Source organism: Camelus dromedarius, chromosome 3 (assembly GCF_036321535.1).
Source record: "Camelus dromedarius isolate mCamDro1 chromosome 3, mCamDro1.pat, whole genome shotgun sequence".
NCBI classification, from domain to species: Eukaryota; Metazoa; Chordata; class Mammalia; order Artiodactyla; family Camelidae; genus Camelus; species Camelus dromedarius.
Genome location: NC_087438.1, coordinates 97,452,730 through 97,475,628, shown reverse-complemented (window position 1 = coordinate 97,475,628; position 22,899 = coordinate 97,452,730). Strand labels below are relative to the sequence as shown.

General features: G+C 33.5%; 1 protein-coding gene across 2 annotated transcripts in view; it reads right to left on the bottom strand.

Moving 5' to 3' along the window:
* Window positions 1–22,899, bottom strand: part of UBE2D2 (ubiquitin conjugating enzyme E2 D2) — a 46,442-nt gene that overhangs the window by 4,001 nt on the left and 19,542 nt on the right. Inside the window, exons 1-5 of one of the 2 annotated variants that reach the window (XM_064484337.1) lie at window positions 15,640–15,713; window positions 9,679–9,742; window positions 3,410–3,441; window positions 3,253–3,330; window positions 3,061–3,166 (exon numbers count right to left, since the gene is read on the bottom strand). In XM_064484337.1, the coding sequence (XP_064340407.1) occupies window positions 3,061–3,166; window positions 3,253–3,330; window positions 3,410–3,441; window positions 9,679–9,742; window positions 15,640–15,642 (283 nt within the window). In that variant the 5' untranslated portion in view covers window positions 15,643–15,713. Of the gene's footprint in view, window positions 1–3,060; window positions 3,167–3,252; window positions 3,331–3,409; window positions 3,442–9,678; window positions 9,743–15,639; window positions 15,714–22,899 lie in introns of those variants that run through there. The other variant, XM_010990736.3, reaches the window with a different exon arrangement.

Here is a 22,899-nt window from a genome sequence, read left to right as displayed (position 1 = left end):
GTTCCTTCACTTTGTAGAAAATTGATTTTGGCTTATAATGTACTATATACTGTCTTTCTCTATAAAGAGAATAACTTCTATTTCTACAGCTTACATAGACTTCACTGAAGTGACTAAATTTTCATATATATATATATATATATATATATGTACATTCTTCATCAGTACATATCCATTTTCATTAGTGTCATAACCTATGGTCACTTTGGATTCTAAAAATATATAATCAAGTGGTTTTATGGTACACTTATCTGCTTCCTTTAAGTTTTCTGTATATTTAGATCTCTTACCTATATGTACTCAAAGTGGAGGGGATTTCAGTCCAAATTATTGCCCTCGAAAACAGACTACATCAAAGGGATAATTAACACACACAGAGGATTCAGGCCTTTCACAGAACTGCTTGCCCATACATCAATTTACAAGAGTCTTTAAAACATTAAACCTAGGTATGTTGATACAACCAAATTCAACAAAATGTTACTACAGGTATCTTAAAAGATAGCTATCCAGATAGAATAAATAAATCAAATAAACTAACAGCTCGTATGATTTAGAATAACTGAAAAATGCACATCAGGCACAGAAGGGGAAGAAAAAAAAAAAGCTGTAGTAACAATTTCACCTATTTAGATCTACCCCCTACCCCCCCAACACACACACACACACACACACACACACACACACACACACACACACACACACACACACACACACACACACACACACACACACAGAGTCCCACCTCTCTTGGCCTCATTTATATCTAGATTTATATTTCCACTGCTACTTGGTGAAAGAAGAGCAACCAGGCCAGGAAATCACAACAACAGGCATATGAACACTTTCACAAGTAGCCCTTGATTTGCAAGGAGGCCTACAAAAAGAAAAGGGCCACTTATCTGTAAAACTGTTTCAGTCACAATTTTTAAAAATGTGGTCCTGATTTTTGTTTGCATTTTGCCTCAGAGTTTAACTCCAGAGTTTTTTTCCTTCAAAAAATTTATATAGCACAAAAACCCAAAACCAAAACCAAATAAAATTAATTTGCAGGAGTATACAAGTCTTATCATAGTAATAACTTGACAAATACCCAATACTTTTTACAGTAGTGACTTCATCCTAGTTATCTGGGTGCTTACAGGAAACAGTTAACTATGTGTTTCTGCTTTTTAGTCTTCATAATAATGATGAAGTAGTTTTTATCATCCCTATCCTACAGATGAAAACAGAGGAATACAGAAGCTAATTTGTCTCAAGTCTCATTCAGTAAGAGAGCTGAGAACCTAATACAGGCAGTGGAATCCAGAATTTGTATTCTTTATTAAGAAACTATTTTGTCTCCTGTATAAATGTATACATTAAAGAAACAATAAAGTAGAAAATAAAAATATTTTTATACACCAATTTCACCACTCAAATACCCAAACTAGTTCTTCCTACCTATTTAACAAACTTTCTATACAACTCAAGTTACGGTGTATAACATTTTATCTCTTTTCTCCTTTTTTCAAACAATTTTCCACAATATTTGTAAGGATCAATATTCTTTTGAATGCATGTGCTAGAACTTCTTCCTCTGTTGCACCAATATGTAATTTCTAATTTTCAGAAATAATGCTGTCACAAATTCACTTGCACATAAAGTTTCTTTTTTTTTTTTTTTTAAACATTTGGAATTGTTTTCTTGGCACAAATGAATGAAACTAGAATTACTGGGTCAAAGGAGATGAATGATTAAGTCTTTTTAATACATACTAACAGACTGGACTATACAAATACATACTTCTATCTGTAGTATACAAAAGCACTCATTTCAAAGTACTTCACTGACATTTTAGTTTTCTTTTTAAAAGATCTTTGTTAATTAAAAAGGTAAAGAATAGGAACTTAAAATTTTTTCACTTCCTTGATTATTTTGTTTCTTCTTGTCCATTCATATATTGGGATCTTGGTTTTTCCTCTCAATAATTTATATATGTTCTTCATATCTGTTAAATGTATTAGCCCATTATCATTTTTGCAGTTTGTTTCTTACATTTGTATTCTGATAACATTTAACCTACTTGTGACTTCATTTGGGTATGACATTGAGGAGATGGACAATTTCAAATCAACAAATAAGACAATGTTCAGTTTAGGGATGTAAAAAAAAAAATCCCCAATCTACTCATATAATTAGCTCTTATTTAGAAGAACTACTGGATCTTTCATTACAAAGTTAGAAACTTTCTCTACAAATTTTCAAAAATATATACACATAGGACAATACACCAAAGATTAAAGATATCCAAATAAAAATTTATATTAAATTGATTATCTTGAGGATGAATTTGTTCCTGATAGAAAACTCTTTTGAGGAAACTCTTCCCTGGTGACAAAGGGAACCATATTCAAAATCGTGTAATGGCATATAATGAAAAAGAATATGAAAAGGAATAAATACATACACATACACACACACACACACACATAAATGAATCACTATGCTATACACCAGAAATTAACACACTGTAAATCAACTATACTTCAATTTTTAAAAAAGGGTTACTGATAAAAAAAAAGTTACTTAAAAGGGTTACTTAAAAAAAAGTGTTTAATATAAAAAAAAGACAAAAAGAGCTGGTGAAACCTTAGAGTCTGAATATTCATTCTTCAAGAAACTAATGTCTATGTTTATAGCAGAAGCATTCCTCTAAAAAGATATTATTTCCTATTCTGAAACATTATATATTCCTTCCAATCATGGATCTCAAGGTTGGAAGAGACATTACTTGTCTTCTACTTTTTAATTATACTCTGAAAAAACATTCATACCAAGCAATCATATTCCAACCTATGCTTCAAGAGCAAGCACAATGAACAGAACAAGTCACAATACCAAGGAATATCTATGCTTGAAAATCCAACTCTCTCCAATGGTTTTAAGGTCTATTCAAGAATAAGGGGGACTGCTACCTCCCCTTAAAAAGAATATGAGTAATCTTTTCAAAAAAAAAAATCTTAAAAAGACAAAAAACACAGTTGCTTTATTTTGATATCAAATACCCATTCCATTACCTTTTGAAATAGTTAGTGCTGGAGACCACTGTGACCGTAGAATATCAAGACAAATGCTGCCATTACTGTTAATATTTGGATGATAAATTCTTGTTGTAAATGCAACCTATCAAAAAAGGAAAAAACTTTTTGTAAACTAGTTTATTAGTATTATAGAAAGCAGACAAAAAACAAGTGCTATATTCCAATTACCTTAGGTGGTTTGAAGGGGTAATCTGTTGGGAAATGAATTGTCAAGAAAAATACTCCACCCTGATAGGGACTGTCATTCTGTTGATAACAAGAAAAGCGGGATTAAAATGAGTGAATTACATAAACTATTTATTCTGTAATTAATATGAATACTTACTGGCCCCATTATTGTAGCTTGCCAATGGAACACTGAAAAAGAACAAAAAATCGTCATGAAGCAATATCCATAGTGTACCTACACCATAATAACATATCATTTCATATCTAATCTCAGTTCATTTATAAGCAGTATGATAAGTCTTGGGCAGGATAAGGAATCTGAATCAAGTTTGAGTCTGAACAGAAAAAACAAAAATGACTTAGGCAAGGTACAGAACATTGATGAGGAGCTCAACAAAAGAAAGTATTTGGGCTAAAACATCTTGAAAATTCATGTCAGGGAGACAAAATTCTTGACAAGGTACAAAGTTCCACTTTTAAACATGCATTTCCTTACCTCAAAGGGTAAAAAAGAACCACAAGATTCAACACTTTAATTTCCCCAACACGTATATAATATACTCCTTTTATAATACTGGTATAGAGCAAATCAGTAAACTCAAAGTATATAATACTCAAATTAGGAAATACCAGTTTCTACACTGAGAAAAAATTTCCACGAGTTCTCATGTGTAGGTCTTTGGAATTACTGGTGTCTCAATAAATAAACCATCAGCAGAAAGCCCCAAGCTTGAATACAAACTCTAGGGATAATCTCAATAAATTATAAACTTGTTTAATAAGGGAATCTCTTCAAAATGCAAAAAATGATGCTTGTTCCATTCTGAAGGTGGTGAAACTAAGTACAGCACAAAGATAAAAAAGCCAGTTTTCTTAAAAGCTTTTACACAGCTAAGGATATCATCAACAAAACAAAAAGACAACCTATAGAATGCAAGAAAATATTTGCATATAAGGCAACCAACAAAGGACCAATTTTCAAAATATACAAATAGCTTACACAGCTTAATATCAACAAAATAAACAACACTATAAAAAAATGGGAAGAAGACCTAAACAGATATTTCTCCAAAGAAGACGTCCAGATGGCCAACAAGCACATGAAAAAATGCTCAACACCACTCATTGTTAGAGAAATGCAAATCAAAACTACAATGGGATATCACCTCACACCAATCAGAATGGCCATCAATAAAAAGCCCACAAACGATAAATGCTGGAAACGGTGTGGAGAAAACTGAACCCTCCTACATTGTTGGTGGGAATATAAATTAGTGCAGCCACTATGGAAGACACTATGGAGATTCCTCAAAACACCAAAAATAGACTTACCATATGATCCAGCAATCCCATTCCTGGGCATATATCCGGAGGAAAATACAATTAAAAAAGACATACATACCCCAATGTTCACAGCAGCACTATTTACAATAGCCAAGACATGGAAACAACCCAAATATCCATCAACAGATAACTGGATAAAGAAGATGTGGTATGTGTGTATGTGCATGTATATAAATAAAATGGAATACTATTCAGCCATTAAAAAGAATAAAACAATGCCATTTGCAGCAACATGGATGGACCTGGAGACTGTCATTCTAAGTGAAGTAAGTCAGAAAGAGAAAAAAAAATATCATATGATATCACTTATATGTGGAATCCAAAAAATACCCGACACAAATGAACCTATCTATGAAACAGAAACAGACTCACAGACATAGAGAACAAACTTATAGTTATCGGGGGGGGGGGAAGGGGAGTGGGAAGGGATAAACTGGGAATTCAAAATCTCCACCTTTTGGGGAGTGATGGAAATATTAGCTATCCTTGATTGCGGTGGTGGTTTCACTGGAGTATACATCTATCAAAATTCATCAAACTGTGTATCTGAAATATGTGTAGTTTACTGTACAGGAATCATACGATAATAAAGGTGTTAAAAAAAAAGCCAGAGTTTTCACTTTTAAGCAAGCTACTTAGCACTTAACATTCACACTAGGATCTGGGCAAACTAAAAGGAAGTTGTCACTGGTATTTTATGTGAGCAACCCAAACCAGCTGACTTTTTTTTTTTTTTTTTCAAAAGAGGATGGCTCACTTGCAAGGTGAGCCTTCAGCTTGTTTTGTTTTGTTTTGTTTTTTTAAAAATTCTTTTTGTTTATTTTGTTTTTGGGAGGAAGAGGGAGGTAATTAAGTTTGTTTTTTTATTTTTTTAATGGAAGCACTGGGGATTGAACCCAGGACCTCATGCATGCTAGGCATACATTCTACCACTAAGCTATACCCTCCTCCCAAACCAACAGACTCCTGACACAGGGAGGAAATAAGAAGGCTAAGGAGTCATGAAAATCTACTGGGTTATCAGTCCAAATCCATAAATTCCTTCCGATTGCCTCTATGTGAAACTGTCTAGTTTATGCCTCTTGTTAAAATGATCTAGAATGTACAATGCCAACAAAAGGCAAAGACAAAATTAAAACACATTAAGATTGATTTAACTAACAAAAGCCATTTGAAGACTTATCATGTAAATCTTAATTGTGTATTCTGCCACACAGCTTAAATATAAGACTGTCTATTGGAATCATTGACTTAGGTCTCCCTCTGGAACTCTCTTAGACTTCTAGATTTTTTAAGTGGAAATATTAAAAAAAAAAAAAAAAGGAGGGGAAAAGAAGGTAGTCAGCGAATACCTCATTTGTCTCAAACTACAAGTGGTTTTGTAAATAGTTCAATCACTACAGGTTCCAAGTAGAACTAACTCCAGAAATACTTACTGGGTAAAATGTTTGGCCATAAGCGTAAAATACTGCTATAGTTTATATAAACATCTATTCTAAAAACCTTTCATTTAAGGATCAATCTTAGGAGCTATTAAAAATAAAAATTCATGGTACCAATTTAAAAGTCTTCATAGTACAAAAACAAAAGAAAAAAGCTCCCACTAACCACTTTGCGTTTGACGCTCTCAAACCAAATTATACAAACCGAAGCTACACTCACTTCAGAAAGCTACAATCTCTTTTGAGACTTTAAATGTCAAGTTCACAGCTCAATGATTACTCTTTAGGATGAAGCTCTGAGGTTAAAAAGAATAATGAGAATATCTGTTATAGTTTAAGATTATACAAAGTTCTGTATACAGTTTGAGTCTTTCAAGAGAACTACATTTGAAATTCAAGTACAGATCTCTTAAGAGTCACATTCAGCAAGTGTTCAAAATAAAAGAAAACCAAGCAGATTATATAACCAATAAATTTTCAGCTTACTTCTCCTTTCAGGAAGTACCCTTCTTCCTGCTTGCCACATCTTTGCGGAAAAGTGGGAAAAAATTAAACGGCACATTAAAATCTGCATATTTAAAAATAAAGCATAAGTCTCCCACTTTATTCTTACACTAAATATCAATAACATGTAGTGCTGAAGATCTGAGAGCTAGGATAGTCAAAAGGAGCTCAGAAAGTTTCACTTTGGCCAACAGTTTCTCTCTTCCTCCTAAGATTAAATTTCATCTCCTTAAAACAAAAGTAAGATGATGAAAGGGCATTTAGCTATCCAATTACACTGTTTTATCCTAATGTAGTTCAAGGAGACAACACTTTTTGATGGTAATTCATCCTCAAATGTTCTCAAACACTAACACAAATTTTAAAGTATAACATCAGCAAACAGTATCTAAATGACTAAATGTAAGGAAGTTATTCTGTCCCTAAGGAGTTTTTCCTTATTTTCTTTTAGAAGGTAGGTACTGTTGATAGTTTAGCAATGTGAGACAAGACACTGAAAGCTGAACTGGAAAGTACAGAGTTAAGGGAAGAGTTATTATTATTATTTTAAACAACTTTATTGAGAGATAATCCAACATAACATACAATTCATCCAATGAAAACATAATTCAATGATGTTTTGTATATTCAGAGTTGGGCAATTATCACCACAATCAATTTTAGAACATCTTTATCACTCCAAAAAGAAACACCATATCCATTACACCCATTACACCCAATCTCCAGTCCTATGCAACCATTATCTATTTTCTGTCTCTATGGATTTGACTATTCTGGATAGTTCATTATAAATGGAATCATACAATATGTGGTCTTTTGTATTTGGCTTCTCTCACTCAGTGTAATGTTTGTTTGTTTGTTTGTTTTTGGTTTTTGTGGGGGAGGTAATTAGGCTTACTTATTTTTTTAATGGAGGTACTGGGGATTGAACCCAGGATCTTGTGCATGCTAAGCATGCACTCTGCCACTGAGCTATACCCTCTCCCTTCAGCGTAATGTTTTTAAGGCTCATTCTTGTAGTATACATGAATATTTCATTCCTTTTTATTGCCAAATAATTTTCCAATGTATGGGTATACCACATCCTATTTATCCCTTCATCAGTTGGTGGGCATTTGATGTTGTTTTCACTTTCTGGCTATTATAAATAATGCTTCTATGAACATTGATGCGTGAGTTTTTGTATGGATATGTTTTCATTTCTCTTGGATATACACCTAGAACTGAACTCACTGACTCATATGGTAATTCTATGTTTAATTTTTTGGGGAACTGTCAGACTGTTTTCCAAACTGGCTGTACCATCTTACATTCCTACCAGCAATATCTGCAGGTTCAAATTTCTCCACATCCTCATCAACACTTATTACTTGATTTTTTGTTTCTAGCCATTCTAGTAGGTATAAAGTTGTATCTCATTATGGTTTTGATATGCATCTCCCTGATGACTAGTGATACTGAACATCTTTCCATGTGCTTATTGGTCATTTGCATATCTTCTTTGGAGAAATGTCTATTCAGAGCCTTTGTTCATTTTAAAATTAGGTTATTTATCTTTATACTATTCAGATACAGTTTTTAAATATACTTTGGATAAATATTCCTCATCAGATATATGGTTTGCAAAATTTTTCTCTCATTATGTGTGTCTTTTTACTTTCTTAATGCTATCATTTTCAGCACCTAAATTTTAAATTTTCATGAAGTCTAATTTACCTATTTTTTTTCTCTTATTGCTTATGCCTTGGGGGAGGTTAACTTTCCAGGGTAACCAGTTTTCTATCTGAGAAAGGAATGTGATAGTACTAACTGTAGTAGGAGCAAAGCAAAGGCAAGTTATTTAGCAGACTATAGAACTTCAAAAATGAAATCTAAACACCAGACTTCAAATATTTTAAATCAAAAATCAGCCACTCTCTACTTTGAGGAATTTACCTGAAATAAAAACACTTTTTCAATTGAAAGATTACACTGACACAGATGGACTATATGATACCATGGAATGATAAAGCTAGAATCAGAAAATCTGAGAATGAGTCCCCTTTGGGAACCCCCAAAAGCCTTTCACTAGATTCTTCTCTAAAATAGTTTACAACTTCTATTCCACTCACCTAAAAAAATTGTGAGGCCTAAATGAGATAATGTGTGTTTAAGTACTTGGCCTGTCCTATCAAATACTATAGTTACTCATACTGCACAGGTCTGAACATAATAATGTAAATGGGATTTTTCATCACATGTACTTAGTCTTATAATTTATAACATCTATCTGTTTTATCTATAAAGCAATCCTCGTAAAAGGGCTTTGCTTTAATTCTTATTTAGCAAACCAAAACCAACACTCTTTTAAAAAGTCTGGAAAAAATTTTACACATAAGCTAATATAACCTCGTATTTATTTATTTTTTGTCTTAATCTATATACTCCTCTTACACAAATGTTTCCAAGCTCATTTTTTCCCTATTTGCTAAATGTTGCATTTTTATGTGTGAATTAGTTGTGTGTCATAAAACACAGTCTTATTCAAATATCCTCCATTTTAAAAAGGTTAGAAGATGACATAAGGGGAAAAGGCTGAGCTGAGACAAAGAAAAACAAAAGGAAAATTATTATCCAACATGTATGATAAGATCTAATGAATTATTTTAGACAGGATTAGGGAGATAAATTGGACATTAAAGATAAACAAATTGTACCTGTCTTCACAAGTATGAGCCAACAGAAAGACAGAGAGACAGAGAGACACAGACCCACACACCCACACACCCCTATCATCCTTAGTGTTAACTTACTTAAAGAAAAATAGCTTGTTATAGGTAACAGCTTGAATATTTTGCCCCAGGAAAATACCCAGAAAGGATGAAGGATAGGTAGGAAGCAGCCAGGACAACTACACATACAATGTTTCACAGAAGAGGTTCAAAATGTAATAAACAGTACAGAAGATGATGGGATATACATAAAACCACACCTTTCATAGGCAAGTAAGGGTAAACACCAACTCTTTCCTAGAGTAGAATTATCTCTTCACACAAAATAATCTTAAGGGATGTATATTTATCAGTCCCAGAGTTCCCCAGAGACAGACTGTTATAATGTTTTATGTTTTACTCTATCAGTCCTTTGAGATACTTACTATCATCTCCAACGGGACCTGCTGAACACTGTGCTGGGGGGTCCCGTGCCAGATCATTCAATTCCTTAAGAAGGAGAAAAGAAAGACATGTATTCAATATAAGTGTAACTTTTATCCATTAATAAAATTGTCACTGTTACCAATATTCTCTGTCCCACCAATAAAGCTCTTTTAGGAGCACTCCTTCGGAGAGGGGTAGACTGGTGAAATCTTTGAAGTATTTGGGATTCTTGAATGCAAATGTATATTTAAAAAAGTGGGTCATTTTTGCTTTGTTCAGAGTTTAGTGGATAAATATAAGGAAAGTAAACATGTTTATGTACTAAAGAACAACAAAAACTGTTTTAAATTTAAAAATTCACTTACTAATTTTCAAAACAGATCTATGGCGAGTTTTTGCACCTCAAAAGTGTTAGGTTACACTTGAGACAAGCTCTTAAAATCATACATGTTCTATATGGGACCATCTGACCAGATGTGGTATGTTTTCAGCTCTTATCCACTACTGGGGCTCCAAAGTTAGTAGAAAAAACTTAAAAAAGGATATATAACAAAGGCTGGCTGAATACAACCCATCGTAAGTTTTTATAATGAGAGACATGTACTTGGAGTAATGTTCTACAAACAGATGTCAGCTTCTTAGCTATTTTAATATAAGAGCCACAAACTTGAGATTTGTTATTGGGTGGGGATGCCTGAAAAACCACAAAGCAGGAAATCATACTATATTCCCTTTCCCCTTGGCTTGGTACTTGAGATAAAAACAAGCTCCAAGGAAGAACTAGTTTTAATTATATTTTAAAACTACCACAGTAAAAACAGTAAAATTCAGTATTTTACAGATATAATAAAAACTATTCAAATCTTATTAATGAGTTACATAAATACACTTTTTTACATAAATGTAACTTGCAGCACACAGCTATTCCTATAAGCCCCTTCTTCTAAGTTGACTTACTCAACTAGTCATTTGGGTACACCAATTATTCTGTTTTATAGTTGGAGGACAAAGCATAAAATACAGAAATAAAGTTTTCTTTTGTTTTTCAAAAGTGCCAGGATTGAGATAAAGATTTTTTTTTAATTGAAGTACAGTCAGTTACAACATGTCAATTTCTGGTGTACAGCATAATGTCCCAGTCATGCATATATATACATATATTTGTTTTCATATTCTTTATCATTAAAAGTTATTACAAGATACAGAGATAAAGATTTAACAATATTCACTTTCTAGCATATCTCAATTTTGGTATTCTGTATTTCTCTAAAACAGAGATTCCTTGTCCATTTCAAGGGGGAAAAACCTATTGTACAGTTCCCATTCCCAAATGTTTGTAATACAGGTCAGTATAACTAAGACCACTTGCTTGATGTGAAACACAAAAGTTAATCTACTTTTTTGACTAATATAGCAATAGGTTGTTGTTAAAATATAATTTGAGTTGAACAAGCTATTCTGAAGTTCTGCCATGTTCATTAAATGGATTTTTAATTGTGATTTATCTTTTAAATACTTAGCTCCTTTCAAATTAAATCACCTTCTTCCATGCTGACACCAAGGTTTAACATCAAGAGGTAAGACTTACCTAAGCTGAATACAACATTGATCAGGTGGTGATCATTTTGTAATGTATAGAAATATCAAACAACTATGTTGTACACTAGGAGCTAACAAAGTATTGCATGTGAACTATACTTCAAAAACAAACAGATAGAAAAAGAGATCAGATTTGTGGTTATCAGAGGGAGGGTGAGGGGGAACTGGATGAAGGCAGTCAGAAGGCACAAATTTCCACTTATAAGATAAATAAGTACTAGGGATGTAATGTACAACACGATAAACATAATTAACACTGCTGTATGTTACACATGAAAGTTGTTAAGAGAGTAAATCCTAAGAGTCCTCATCACAAGAAAAAAATTTTTCTTTTCCTTTTATTTTGTATCTATATGAGATGATGTTCACTAAACTTATAGTAATTACTTCATGATATATGTAAGTCAAATCATTATGATGTACACTGTAAACTTACAGTGTTGTAAATCAATTCTATCTCAACAAAACTGAAAGGAAAAAAATTTAAGCCATTAAAAAAAAAATCCATCAGTCCACTTCATGAGCCAGTATGATATAATTTAAAAAACCTTAACCTAAACTTACGATTACAGACAATTTACACTCATTCAACACTTCTGTGCCTCAAGGCACTCATATAGATGAATGTCAAAAGCATAATGCTAAGTGAAAGAAGTCAGAAATGAAAACACTACACTCTGTATGATTCCATTGATATGACATTCTAGAAAAGGCAAATTTATAGTAACAGAAAGCAGATCAACAGTTTCAAGGGCTAGAGGGAGTTGAAGGAGACTGACTACAAAGACACATGAGGAAAATACCGGGGGTTATGGAAATATTCTATATGATGATTTGGTAGGGACTGCATAACTGTGTATGCATTTATTAAAACTCAAACTGTATATTTAAAATTGTTGAGTTTTACTGTATATAATATATATCTTAAAAGTTGTTTATTAAAAAAGTATATATACCCATTCATCTTTGTATATGCATAAAATATCTCTGAAGAATACAAAAGAGACTAGTCAACAGTGTTTACCTTCAGGAAGGAAAGCTTGCTTTGGAGGTGAGAATGGGAACTGTTTGTATTCCTTTTATACCTTTTAACAAGTGTATTTATCGCCTATTTGAAAAATATATTACCAGTTCTTACTATAAATTTGGATTAAAATAACTATTAAAAGTTGTGGCCAACTGAAGGGTTATCAAAATGGTGAAAATCCAATTAGACTGAATAAACTACAGAAGCTACAAAATTTGATGTCTCTGAATTAAGATTAAAATTAAAGCTGAATCTCAGAATTTAATAAAGGAACTGATCTAGAAAGATCACTTGAGCAGAGCACCCTAATATAGATCAGGCTGCTTTTTGTTTAACAGTTGGTTTTATCATGTGGCTTTATACCTATACATTAATATCTTTGACTTTTCATTCTAAAAGAAATAGTACTCACATTTGTCTCATATATCATATAGTAAATTACATATTTATGGGATTGACAAGCTAGGACAAAACCCCAAACCACGGGATTTTTCTGTTTATTGAAAATCATCTTTTCTGTAGAAAGAGGACTAGAGAAATAAAGTATATATAATTAAATTTAGAAAAAAAGAGGGAGGAGGAACTTTGACAGTTAAGGTAGAGAACCTTCAATTTCTAAAAGATTTTATATTCTAACTTTTCTTGGAATCTAAAAAAATATTAAAACAAAGGTCTTATTTTGGGAGCAACTATGCATTTTACTAAATAGCTCTCAAGTTAAAATTTTTTCTTTGATGCTGTATACTCCCTTTGTTTCTAGGTATATAGCAGAACTAATATTTTCAAAGATTAAGGGTTATAAATAATATTGATTCTCTGTAACTTTCCTAAGTGTTTCTCATCTTAGTTCAAACAGCCCCAAAACCCTATACCAAATTAATTTAATTATTTTCAAATAAGGTTTAACTGACTATGAACTTAAATACATTTCCAACTACTATGTTTTTTGGCTCAGGATTATGATTTACAATGAAGAGATACACAGGGGTAATAATAATGCTTTACATTACTCCTTCAGAATATCTACTCTACAAAGGATTAGCCCTTCTTTAAAATAGACCACTATTAAAGAAAACAGAACACTAAAACATCTGAGCCTCAGGTATTTCTGTATCATAGCACTACAGCAAAAAGAAAGGAAACTTCCTAACTCTGTGGGGAGGGGGTCCTGCAAGGGATATGTAGATTTCCCTTTCACTGTATCTTTAAGCCCTCAATTAGGCCATTAGTTGGTAAAAGTTAATGCTACTATTAGCAATTTTTTAAAAACCCTCTTTTCCCAGTCTTAACAATTATGAAGCAAAATATAGATAGCATAGAACACAGATCTGTTTCACCATTTTGGTCTTTACTCTATGGCATAAGGTGAAAGGAACAAGATGGAAAATGAGAAATTATTGTTAATTTCACAGAAAACTGCCTCCTAGTTTTAATAGTTCTAAATACTGCTATACAAATCAAGGATCTTTGGTGGTAATAATCAGGATAAGGGAAGATTTAAGCAGGGATTATGATTCATATAACCATAATTTCAATGTCAAAAAAGATAGTCTAAACCAATTCTCAATTTTATAAGAAAATAAGATACAAAGTATCTAATCCAAGGAAAATATGTTATTAGTAATTAGAGTAAGGACATGGTGTTCTACTATACATGATCTACTATATAATGCTTCTTTAGTCTGAATCTAAAAATATTAGAAATGTACAAGTTAGAAAGTCTGAGAATCTATGTTACCCAGGAAATTAAACTGATCCCTCCTTTAAGATGTCTGAACTGCAAAGAAGTAATAGCTAGACTAGTAGTAGCTCGCAAAAATGAGATCCTGGCAGAGTAGCATCATTATCACAAGAAAACTTAGAAATGCAAATTCTCAGGCTCCAACCAGACCTACTGAAACAGAAACTCTGAAGTGTAGTCCAACAATATGCATTTTAATAAGCCCCCCAGAAAATCATGATGGACACTAAATCTTCACTGCCTTTATGTTTGACAAATTAAGCATCAGAGACAAAAGGCAAGGTTCAAAAACTCACCACCAGCAAGACTAAAAGGGAAGGGAAAGTGAAGGGTAAAATGGTAGCACAAGACGAAGAAATCAAGAAAGGGGTGAGACTTAAAAGGACAAGGTATGTTTCACATTTTCAAGACACAATGAAGGGAAGCAGTCTGTCATTACCATAGTACTGCATTCTCCCAACCCTACTCCTATCTTACTACGGTTGCAAAAGAAATGTTAATTTATGTGTCCAACATAATACTTGAAGCTAATATTTGAAAGTAACTGCTAGAGTATTTAAAATTACAAATTCTTAAAACTCAGGAAATATTAGTAACTCATAGTTATCTTAAGTTTGAGTTTGAAAGAGACATTATAATTTTTAACATCAAATTACAGAATCTCAAATCATCTGGCACTGATAGACTTAATCTCTTGTTATTCTCAAATATTTTCCATTTCTCTCTTAATAATGTTGCCTTCTATTTTAAAGACAGACAAACTGATGGAAACATGTATCAATAACCATCTTCCCCTGAAGTGAGTATAAGCAGAAGTGGTAACCTTATTCGAGATTGAAGTCTGTACTTCCTTTAAAAAATTCAAGTCAACTAAAAGTACACAAAATACCCACCACAAACCTACCATCAAGTTTTTCCCAATCTAAACATCACCATATCAACTCTGGATCTTTAAGAAATCTTCTATTTATCCTCTCCAGAGTAAAGATTATCCTGAATTTAGTGTTTATCAATCTCCTGCATTCTTTTATACTTTTCTATGTGTCCATAAACAATGTAGTCTCGTTATCTTGTTTTTAAAAGTATCATATGGTATGTATTCTATACTTTGCTTTCCCTTCAATATATTAAGATATTTTTCTATGAAGATTTAGTTTATTCCTTTTTACTTCTGTTTATTTTGCTACTAGATGTCTAAACCATATCATTTCCTTTCTTTAGTCGATGGACATTTAATTTAACTCCTATTTTTCACTATTACAATGTTTTGGTAAATACTCCCATACACGTGAATTTTTCTAGATAAACACTTCAACTTAACTAACAAGTCTCCTCATCCCCTTTTCAATCACGCACACATGCCTTTTATTACGTATACAGGTTTTTTAAAATTATTCCCTCAATCCATACACACAGGCAAAAATATGTGTATTGTTCAGCACACTGGAACTTGCAAACCTGATCACTGCCTAGAGAAGGGAAAATTATTCCCAAGAACATGCTTAACCAGGAGGTCAATCCATCTGCCAACGTCCGAGAACACGGAGATGAACCTAACAGACACTATCCTCCTTCTGAACTTTCATTCATTACCATTCAGTAATCCTTCTTTAAGTCCACTTCAGCAGTACATTTCTTGCCGACAATCATTAAATGTCCAAGACGACTTTCATCATCATCATCAGCTGCTACAGAAATCTGGGATATAAGTTTATTTGGTATCATCAGAAAATGTGTTGGTGCTTGAGGGGAACACTTTTTTAATTATAATTTTATCATCAACTCTACAGTTAATGTTTCACACAACTTATTCACTATTAAACTGAGATGTTTCAATTATTACAGAGGAGTTTTCTTCACAATGTTTAATAGATGGCTATTTTCTAAGTTTACTTTAATAATTGGTCCTATCAAAAACTGCACGGAGATTTTTACACTGCACATATTGGAAACTAACCATCTCATGTGTAATTACGTTAATGAAAATAAGTTTCTGTAAGGATTACAGTGGTTATTCTATAACCTGTTTACGTTCTTGCTGATATCAGCAGGGGTAATAGGCAGAATTCAGTTTTCCCAAGTCTCACATCCTTTGATGTTTTCTCATTTTTCTGCTCTTAGGTAACTTTAAGCAAGTCATTCAACTTCTCCAGATCAGAGCTTTCACATCTATAAAACAAGGAAGTTAAATAACTAAAACAGCATGGTTTGGTCATAAGTTTAGGGGTCAAGTAAGTTTGGGAAATGTTATAATCCACATCCTTATAAGAATATTCAAAGTTCTAAAGAAGTCTGGCATAAAGAAAACACTACTGTTTGGACACAAAACCAGGCTTTGCTTCTTTCCTTAGCCCATTCTTTCAATGCCACATTCCTCATTCAAAGTTTTATTCTTACAAAATGTTTGTGGTAAAGTCAGAAATAAGTCTGAAGGAACCAAGAACATTTTTTATCCCAGACAAAGAAATATTAGTGTTTTAGAATAAAAGACTTTTAAGTATGACATAGAGAAATCTACACAACATGGCTAAAACTGTCCTAAAGTTATTTCTCTCATCTACACCTTGTCTCCCCAATCTGGACTATGAATTACTTCAGTGTTGTTAGTTTTTTTTATTGTGGTAAAATACACATAACACAAAGTTTACCATCTTATCCTTTTTTTTTCTCTATTTTGCTGTGTTTTATTACTCTGGATAGAACAAAACCAAAATAACCACAAAAATACTTGGGAGAAAATCTTCATCCATCTCATCCATTTTTCAGTGAACAGTTCAGTGGTATTAAATACATTCATAATGTTATGCTCAAAGTGTTTTAAGAGAATGTTTATAACAAGAGAAAGCTCATGTATGAGTAGCTTTTCAGATATAGATACTACAACATGAATTCCCTTTCCAAGGCAGATTATATGTTTCTATTAATTTTCAGAGACAGGGATTTTTTTAATTAAAAAAATTTTTGTTGTTGTTTGGAGGGGATAACCAGGTTTGTTTATTTGCTTATTTAGTTAGTTATTTTTAGAGGAGGTACTAGGGGCTGAACCCAGGATCCCGTGCATGCCAAGCATGCACTCTGCCACTTGAGCTATATCCTCCCCTGCTTTTTAAAATCACTTTTATCAAGTTTCAGGAAATCCTTACAAGTGCTATCTGCGGGACAATGTTGATAGTTTCCAATACTGATCAAACATATAACTGATGTGTTTCTGGCCTTAAAACAGGTTTTCTAGATAAAAAAGAGGAAAAGACATTTTTCCCATGAAGCACGTATCTTTTAAAAGGGAAATGGTATGCTGTATAATGATACTAGCAAAATTTATCATTTATACAATCCTATCTGCTGTACTATAAAATTTAAATACTGAAAGCTTATACTATTCACATCACAACCTAAAAGCTAAGCAAGGTATCTTACTGTACTTATGAAGTAAAACTCTGTGTAATAAAGGAAAGTTTGATTACCCTAAGTTTAAGGAATTCAAGAAGTTACAAAATTTTAAAGAAATTCTTTCTTTAGACTCATTATTGACCTTAATTATGTAACCAGGGCTACACTCTAATAAAGGGGCAAGGAGGAGGGGGCATTGGGGATTGGAATCAGGAAGTCAGAGTATAATGAGGTCTATCACTATTCAGCACGTGGGAAAACTCAACTATATGAAAGAAGTTTTAAATAAAAATTTGTGAATTCATGCTCTGCAAGAGGTGCTGAAGACCGCCCTCATCCACTATGGCCTAGCACGCGGAATTCATGAAGCTGCCAAAGCTTTAGACAAGCGCCAAGCCCATCTTTGTGTGCTTGCATCCAACTGTGATGAGCCTATGTATGTCAAGTTGGTGGAGGCCCTTTGTGCTGAGCACCAAATCAACCTGATTAAGGTTGATGACAACAAGAAACTAGGGGAATGGGTAGGTCTCTGGGAAATTGACAGAGAGGGAAAAGCCTGTAAAGTGGTTGGCTGCAGTTGTGTGGTGGTTAGGGACTATGGCAAAGAGTCTCAGGCAAAAGATGTCATCGAGGAGTACTTCAAATGCAAGAAATGATTAAATTAAAAACTGGGCTCTTGTTCCTCAAAAAAATATACTAAGTTCAGATTTGTAAGATATTTCCATAAAATAAACTATAATTTCATTATAAGGCATTCAAATTTGCTTGGCACATTTAAAGTTTCAAAAAGGAGAAATCAATATGAAATTCTGACAATGCATATAATTAACCCAATTATGAAACTGAGGTTAAAAATTACTTTAAAAAGGCAAAGTCCCAGTTTACTTTTATCTATCTTCACAATAGCACAGTAATGATTTTAAAACATATCAACACTGAACACCTCCAATTAAAAGGATTACTGTTAACTGCCTTATCAGGATGAAAAAAAGTCTTTTTTATTCCCCTGGGACATTCTTCTTTCTCCAAGCAACTAATTGTTCATTAACTGTACTGTACAAATCTAGTACCATACATGGTACTGTATAGTAATAGTTCATGGTCAATTTTTTAATCCACAACTATCAAAAGTTAACTTCTGTATACTCTTACCTATACCTCTTTAATGATTAATTTAAAACTCCTTGAGGAAGAGACAAGGTATATCACATAATTTAATCCTTTTCCCAGAATGGAACACAAGAGACATTCAAATGTTTGAATAAGCAGATGAATGCCTAGCACAGAATCAAGCAGAATTGGTGTTCAAACACTTATAAATGAGATGATAAACAAAAGCACATAAATAACTTCCAAGGGGAAGTCCAGTCTAATTCAGCCTAATCACCTTTAGTGTCAGGAAGGAGAAAGTTAGTCTATACTAACAGAGTATATTGAGATTTAATTACTAAACTTGAATGGAGTAAGTATTTTGGGGTGAGACCAGATAATATCAGAAACAAGTTGTTTCTTGAAGCACTTCAGTAGCAACCACTTTGATGGACATGTTCTAATTAAAAACAATATTCTTTGTTCATTATTGAAGGTCAAGAATCTTTCTTAGACCTTATTTTACCTATATGAACTACCATTTACTCATTTCAAAGCTTTTTTTCTTAATTAATTCATTTTGAAATTTCAACCAGTCCAAGACTCAAACAGTATACACTCCTCTGCCCCCATGCACATTTAGGCTTCTCTTAAATGTTGTCCTTAGAGACAGGTTTCCAAGAAGCCCTTCTCTCCCATTTCCATTCTATTTCCTGTTAAGTACTATGATGGGAAAATGGAAGTTGCCTTACCACCTCAGCATGGTTTATATTGTATGTGTGATTATTTAATGTCTCTTGACCCAATGACAAATAGGGACCTGACCTCCAGCACAGTCCCTGGTCCATGGGGAGTGCCCAGTAAACATCTGCTGAAGAACAGATAGTTCAATTACAGACTAATTTTAAGTACCTAGAGAAAGATAACATCTTCCATTCATTGTAAAATAATATTTTAATATACATGAAATCAAACTGCATATTACAATCAATGGCATGCCAGCTTAACTGGAAACAGCTTTTCTTTCTTCAGAGCATATCTTTCAATTGACAGCATCTTAGAGTCAATGAATTAAGGCACTTGGAAAGGCAGTAATATTCTGACACTGCAGCCATGGGATCATATATCTAACAAAGAACAAGTTTAGAATTTTGCCAAAGCAGATGACTCAGTAATGGAGTTAGTATAAGAAAATCGCAACTATTCTAGAAGACTGGGAACAAAAATATTAGGGAGGTACACATGGGTACCAAAAGCAAAACAGTCAAACAGCTGTTCCTTCCTAACAACTCCTGGTGCTGATGATCAATGGTAGCTAAGTTGCCAGGGCAAATTAGACTCCACACAGGGTCTCTGTCAGGATCTAAAATTACCTCTCCTTTCAGTTACTGAAGTCATGGTCAATGTTCCTCAACACTGTTTCCAAAATGAAGGTAGCACATAGCCAGGTAGATAGGAAGAGTCAATGTGCTAATAGACAGATGGTGGGGCATCTATGCCAGAAGATTCCACCACTCACAAAGCTCTGAAGAAAATACTGAATGCTAAGAAATGCTAAGAAAAGAGCTCCCTTCCTGGTATTTGAATAATCAGGATGTACACCAGCTGATTCCACCTCAATTAACAACTACATAGCAAACTAGAAACCTAAAGAACTCTTCTACAGCACTACTCACCATGTACTATAGTTCCCAAGCTTGAGAAGATGGGGACATAAATGAATGATAATATCATTATCTTGGTGTGCTTCTGTGCTACTTAAAGTGGCAGGACAATGCAGACCTCAAAAAGAGATAAAAAATGTTATCTTATTTCCCATTATACCCTGTAAAACTATGCCCCTACCCCCTAAGAGACCCATACATATTATTTTTATTTCAGTAGGGTATGGTTAAGTTTTGGTACTCTATTTTAAAATATATAAAAACTGTTCACCTAGAACTATATACCCTTGAAACTTAAAAATAATACTTCTCATAGACTTTACTCTTCACCCTTTCAAAGCACAGACAGTTTCTGTTTTGCAAGTTCTCCAAAACTATCCTAAGGGGTTCAAAATAATGAATCTGTCCATAGTTAAATCAGTCTTCCTACAGACTGACAATCTCTGTAAGATGGGTGACCAATAGTCAAGTAAGCTGTTAAATTTTACTATGTGATATACTTGCAAAGCTCATGTGATGAATCAAAGCACAGAAAATATAATTCAAGTAAAAAAAAAAAAAAAGGCCAGAACCATTTCACAAGCCTGGGATTATATTTTAGAACAACTATTCAAAACACCAACTGATAGGAAAGATTTTTACATCTCCCTGGAACAGTTCAACCTCCAAAACAAGACACTAAACAGTATTAAAAGTGTGAATGGGTACATCTGAAGAAACGTCTTTTCAAAGTTCACTTTATGTAAGCTTAGAGATAGGAGCTCTTTGTCCACATTGAAATCACTTGAGATGCCATATAATTAAGCATCTTCTACACAGTAATAGAAACATTTACTATTGTCTTGGGGAAAGATATTAGAGTACCATAAGAGCAAGACAAATGAAGAGATTCTATTTTCCTATGATGAAATTCACACTCTAAAAGGATTTCCATTTTATTTGCAGCAAGGGTTGGGGGAAGGCCAGACAAAAAATTCAAGTCCATAGTTAGGCTGGAGAAATGTTTGGTACTGAGTATTGTATGTTTCAAAAACATTTTATACTTCCTGATATTAAGAACAAAGCAAGCTCCTAAGCAGTTTTAATATGGCAGATCTGACCAATTAACCCACAGGGAATGTTTAACCCATATAATCATTATAGTGGTGCTACTTGACGATTTTGAGAGCACTTTTGAGATTAACAAAGAGGAGGTGGCAAGCAGAGAAACTGTTCTTTGGTATGATAATAGGAAAAGTATGAAAACATTCTGAATCAAGTTTAAAGAAAAAAAAGCATAGGCTAGTTAGCCTCATGTATGTTATCAAGACCATGAGCTATGTGAGAGTCTCAATAAGAGCAAGACCATAGTATAAAATTCTTTCTTTCTATGACTCAATTTTATCCAATACTTTTCAGAACAGACAGGCAACCAAGAAGAGAGCCACCTCCCTGATCTTCAGGCTTTTAAAGTCTTATAGGAAAAAGTTAAAAAATAAAAGGTAAAAACTCAAAGAGCCCAGTAATTACATTTTAATGCTACAAGAAAGAAACAGTTTAATCCCAGTACATGTGTGGTTTTTTGGAACATTTACATCCTATCTTTTAATTTCTTTTCCTTAATCTCCCAGCACTAGGCTAAACAAAGCAAAGGGGCGGGGGTGGTGATGTTGGTCAGAATGCAAATTTCCAGCATTAGATGAGTAAGTTCTGAGGAGCTAATGTACAACATGGTGATTATAGTTATTAACACTGTATTACATACTTATAACTTGCTAAGAGAGTAGATCTCAAAATGTTTCCACCACAAAAAAAGAGAATACTTATGGGACACGATGGAGGTGTTAGCCAACACTATGGTGGTAATCATTCTGCAATATGTAAGTGTATCAAATCAATACTGTATAACTTAAATTTACACAATGCTGTATGTCAATTATATCTCAATAAAGTTGAGGAGAAAAAAGAAAAAATAAATAAACAAAGCAACTTGGAAAGTTATTTTGACAGGAAAAGACCAGGCCCCAAGTAACTAGCTATACTTCTCAAAACAATCACATTTTTAGGTTTCACACCCCCAAAGTCTTTCCCTTCCCCTCTACTCTTCCTTTCTTCCTTCCTCCTATTGATAGGCCAAACAAATCCTCAGAAATACTTTTCTGAATTAACATTTGGAAAAAATGTTAAGTTAGTATTACCCAACCATTAAAATTGTTTTTAACAAATCTAAAGAAGCAAAATTCTACTATAGAATTAAATTGATAACACATAACCTCATCCAAGAAGTAAACACGTTATTAAGACAATGCTTACTACAATCTCCCCTGCAGTAAATAATCTCCAAACATGGCTGCCAATAATTTCTCCCCTCCCTGTAAGAACATACCACTCCTTTTATCAAGAAGTAGTCTATTTCCCTTCCCCTTGAATCCAGGCTGGTCTTGCACTTTGCTTGACTGAAAAAAATAAAATAAAGCAAATCTAGTTTTTAGAGGCCTGACATCTTTCCTTCTTGCTCTTTCAGAGCTCTGGGCCACCACATAGAAGGTCCAGGTTACCTTGCTGGAAAGGCCATTTGGGGGGCAAGCGTGTACATTCCAGCTAATAGTTAGCATCAAGGCCCCAGACATGGAGGAGAGGAGGTCTTCTTGGACCTTCTAACCCTGATGCCAGCTGATACAGCCACAGGAATAACCCTGGCTGATAACACAAGAAGTAAAACTTCATAGTC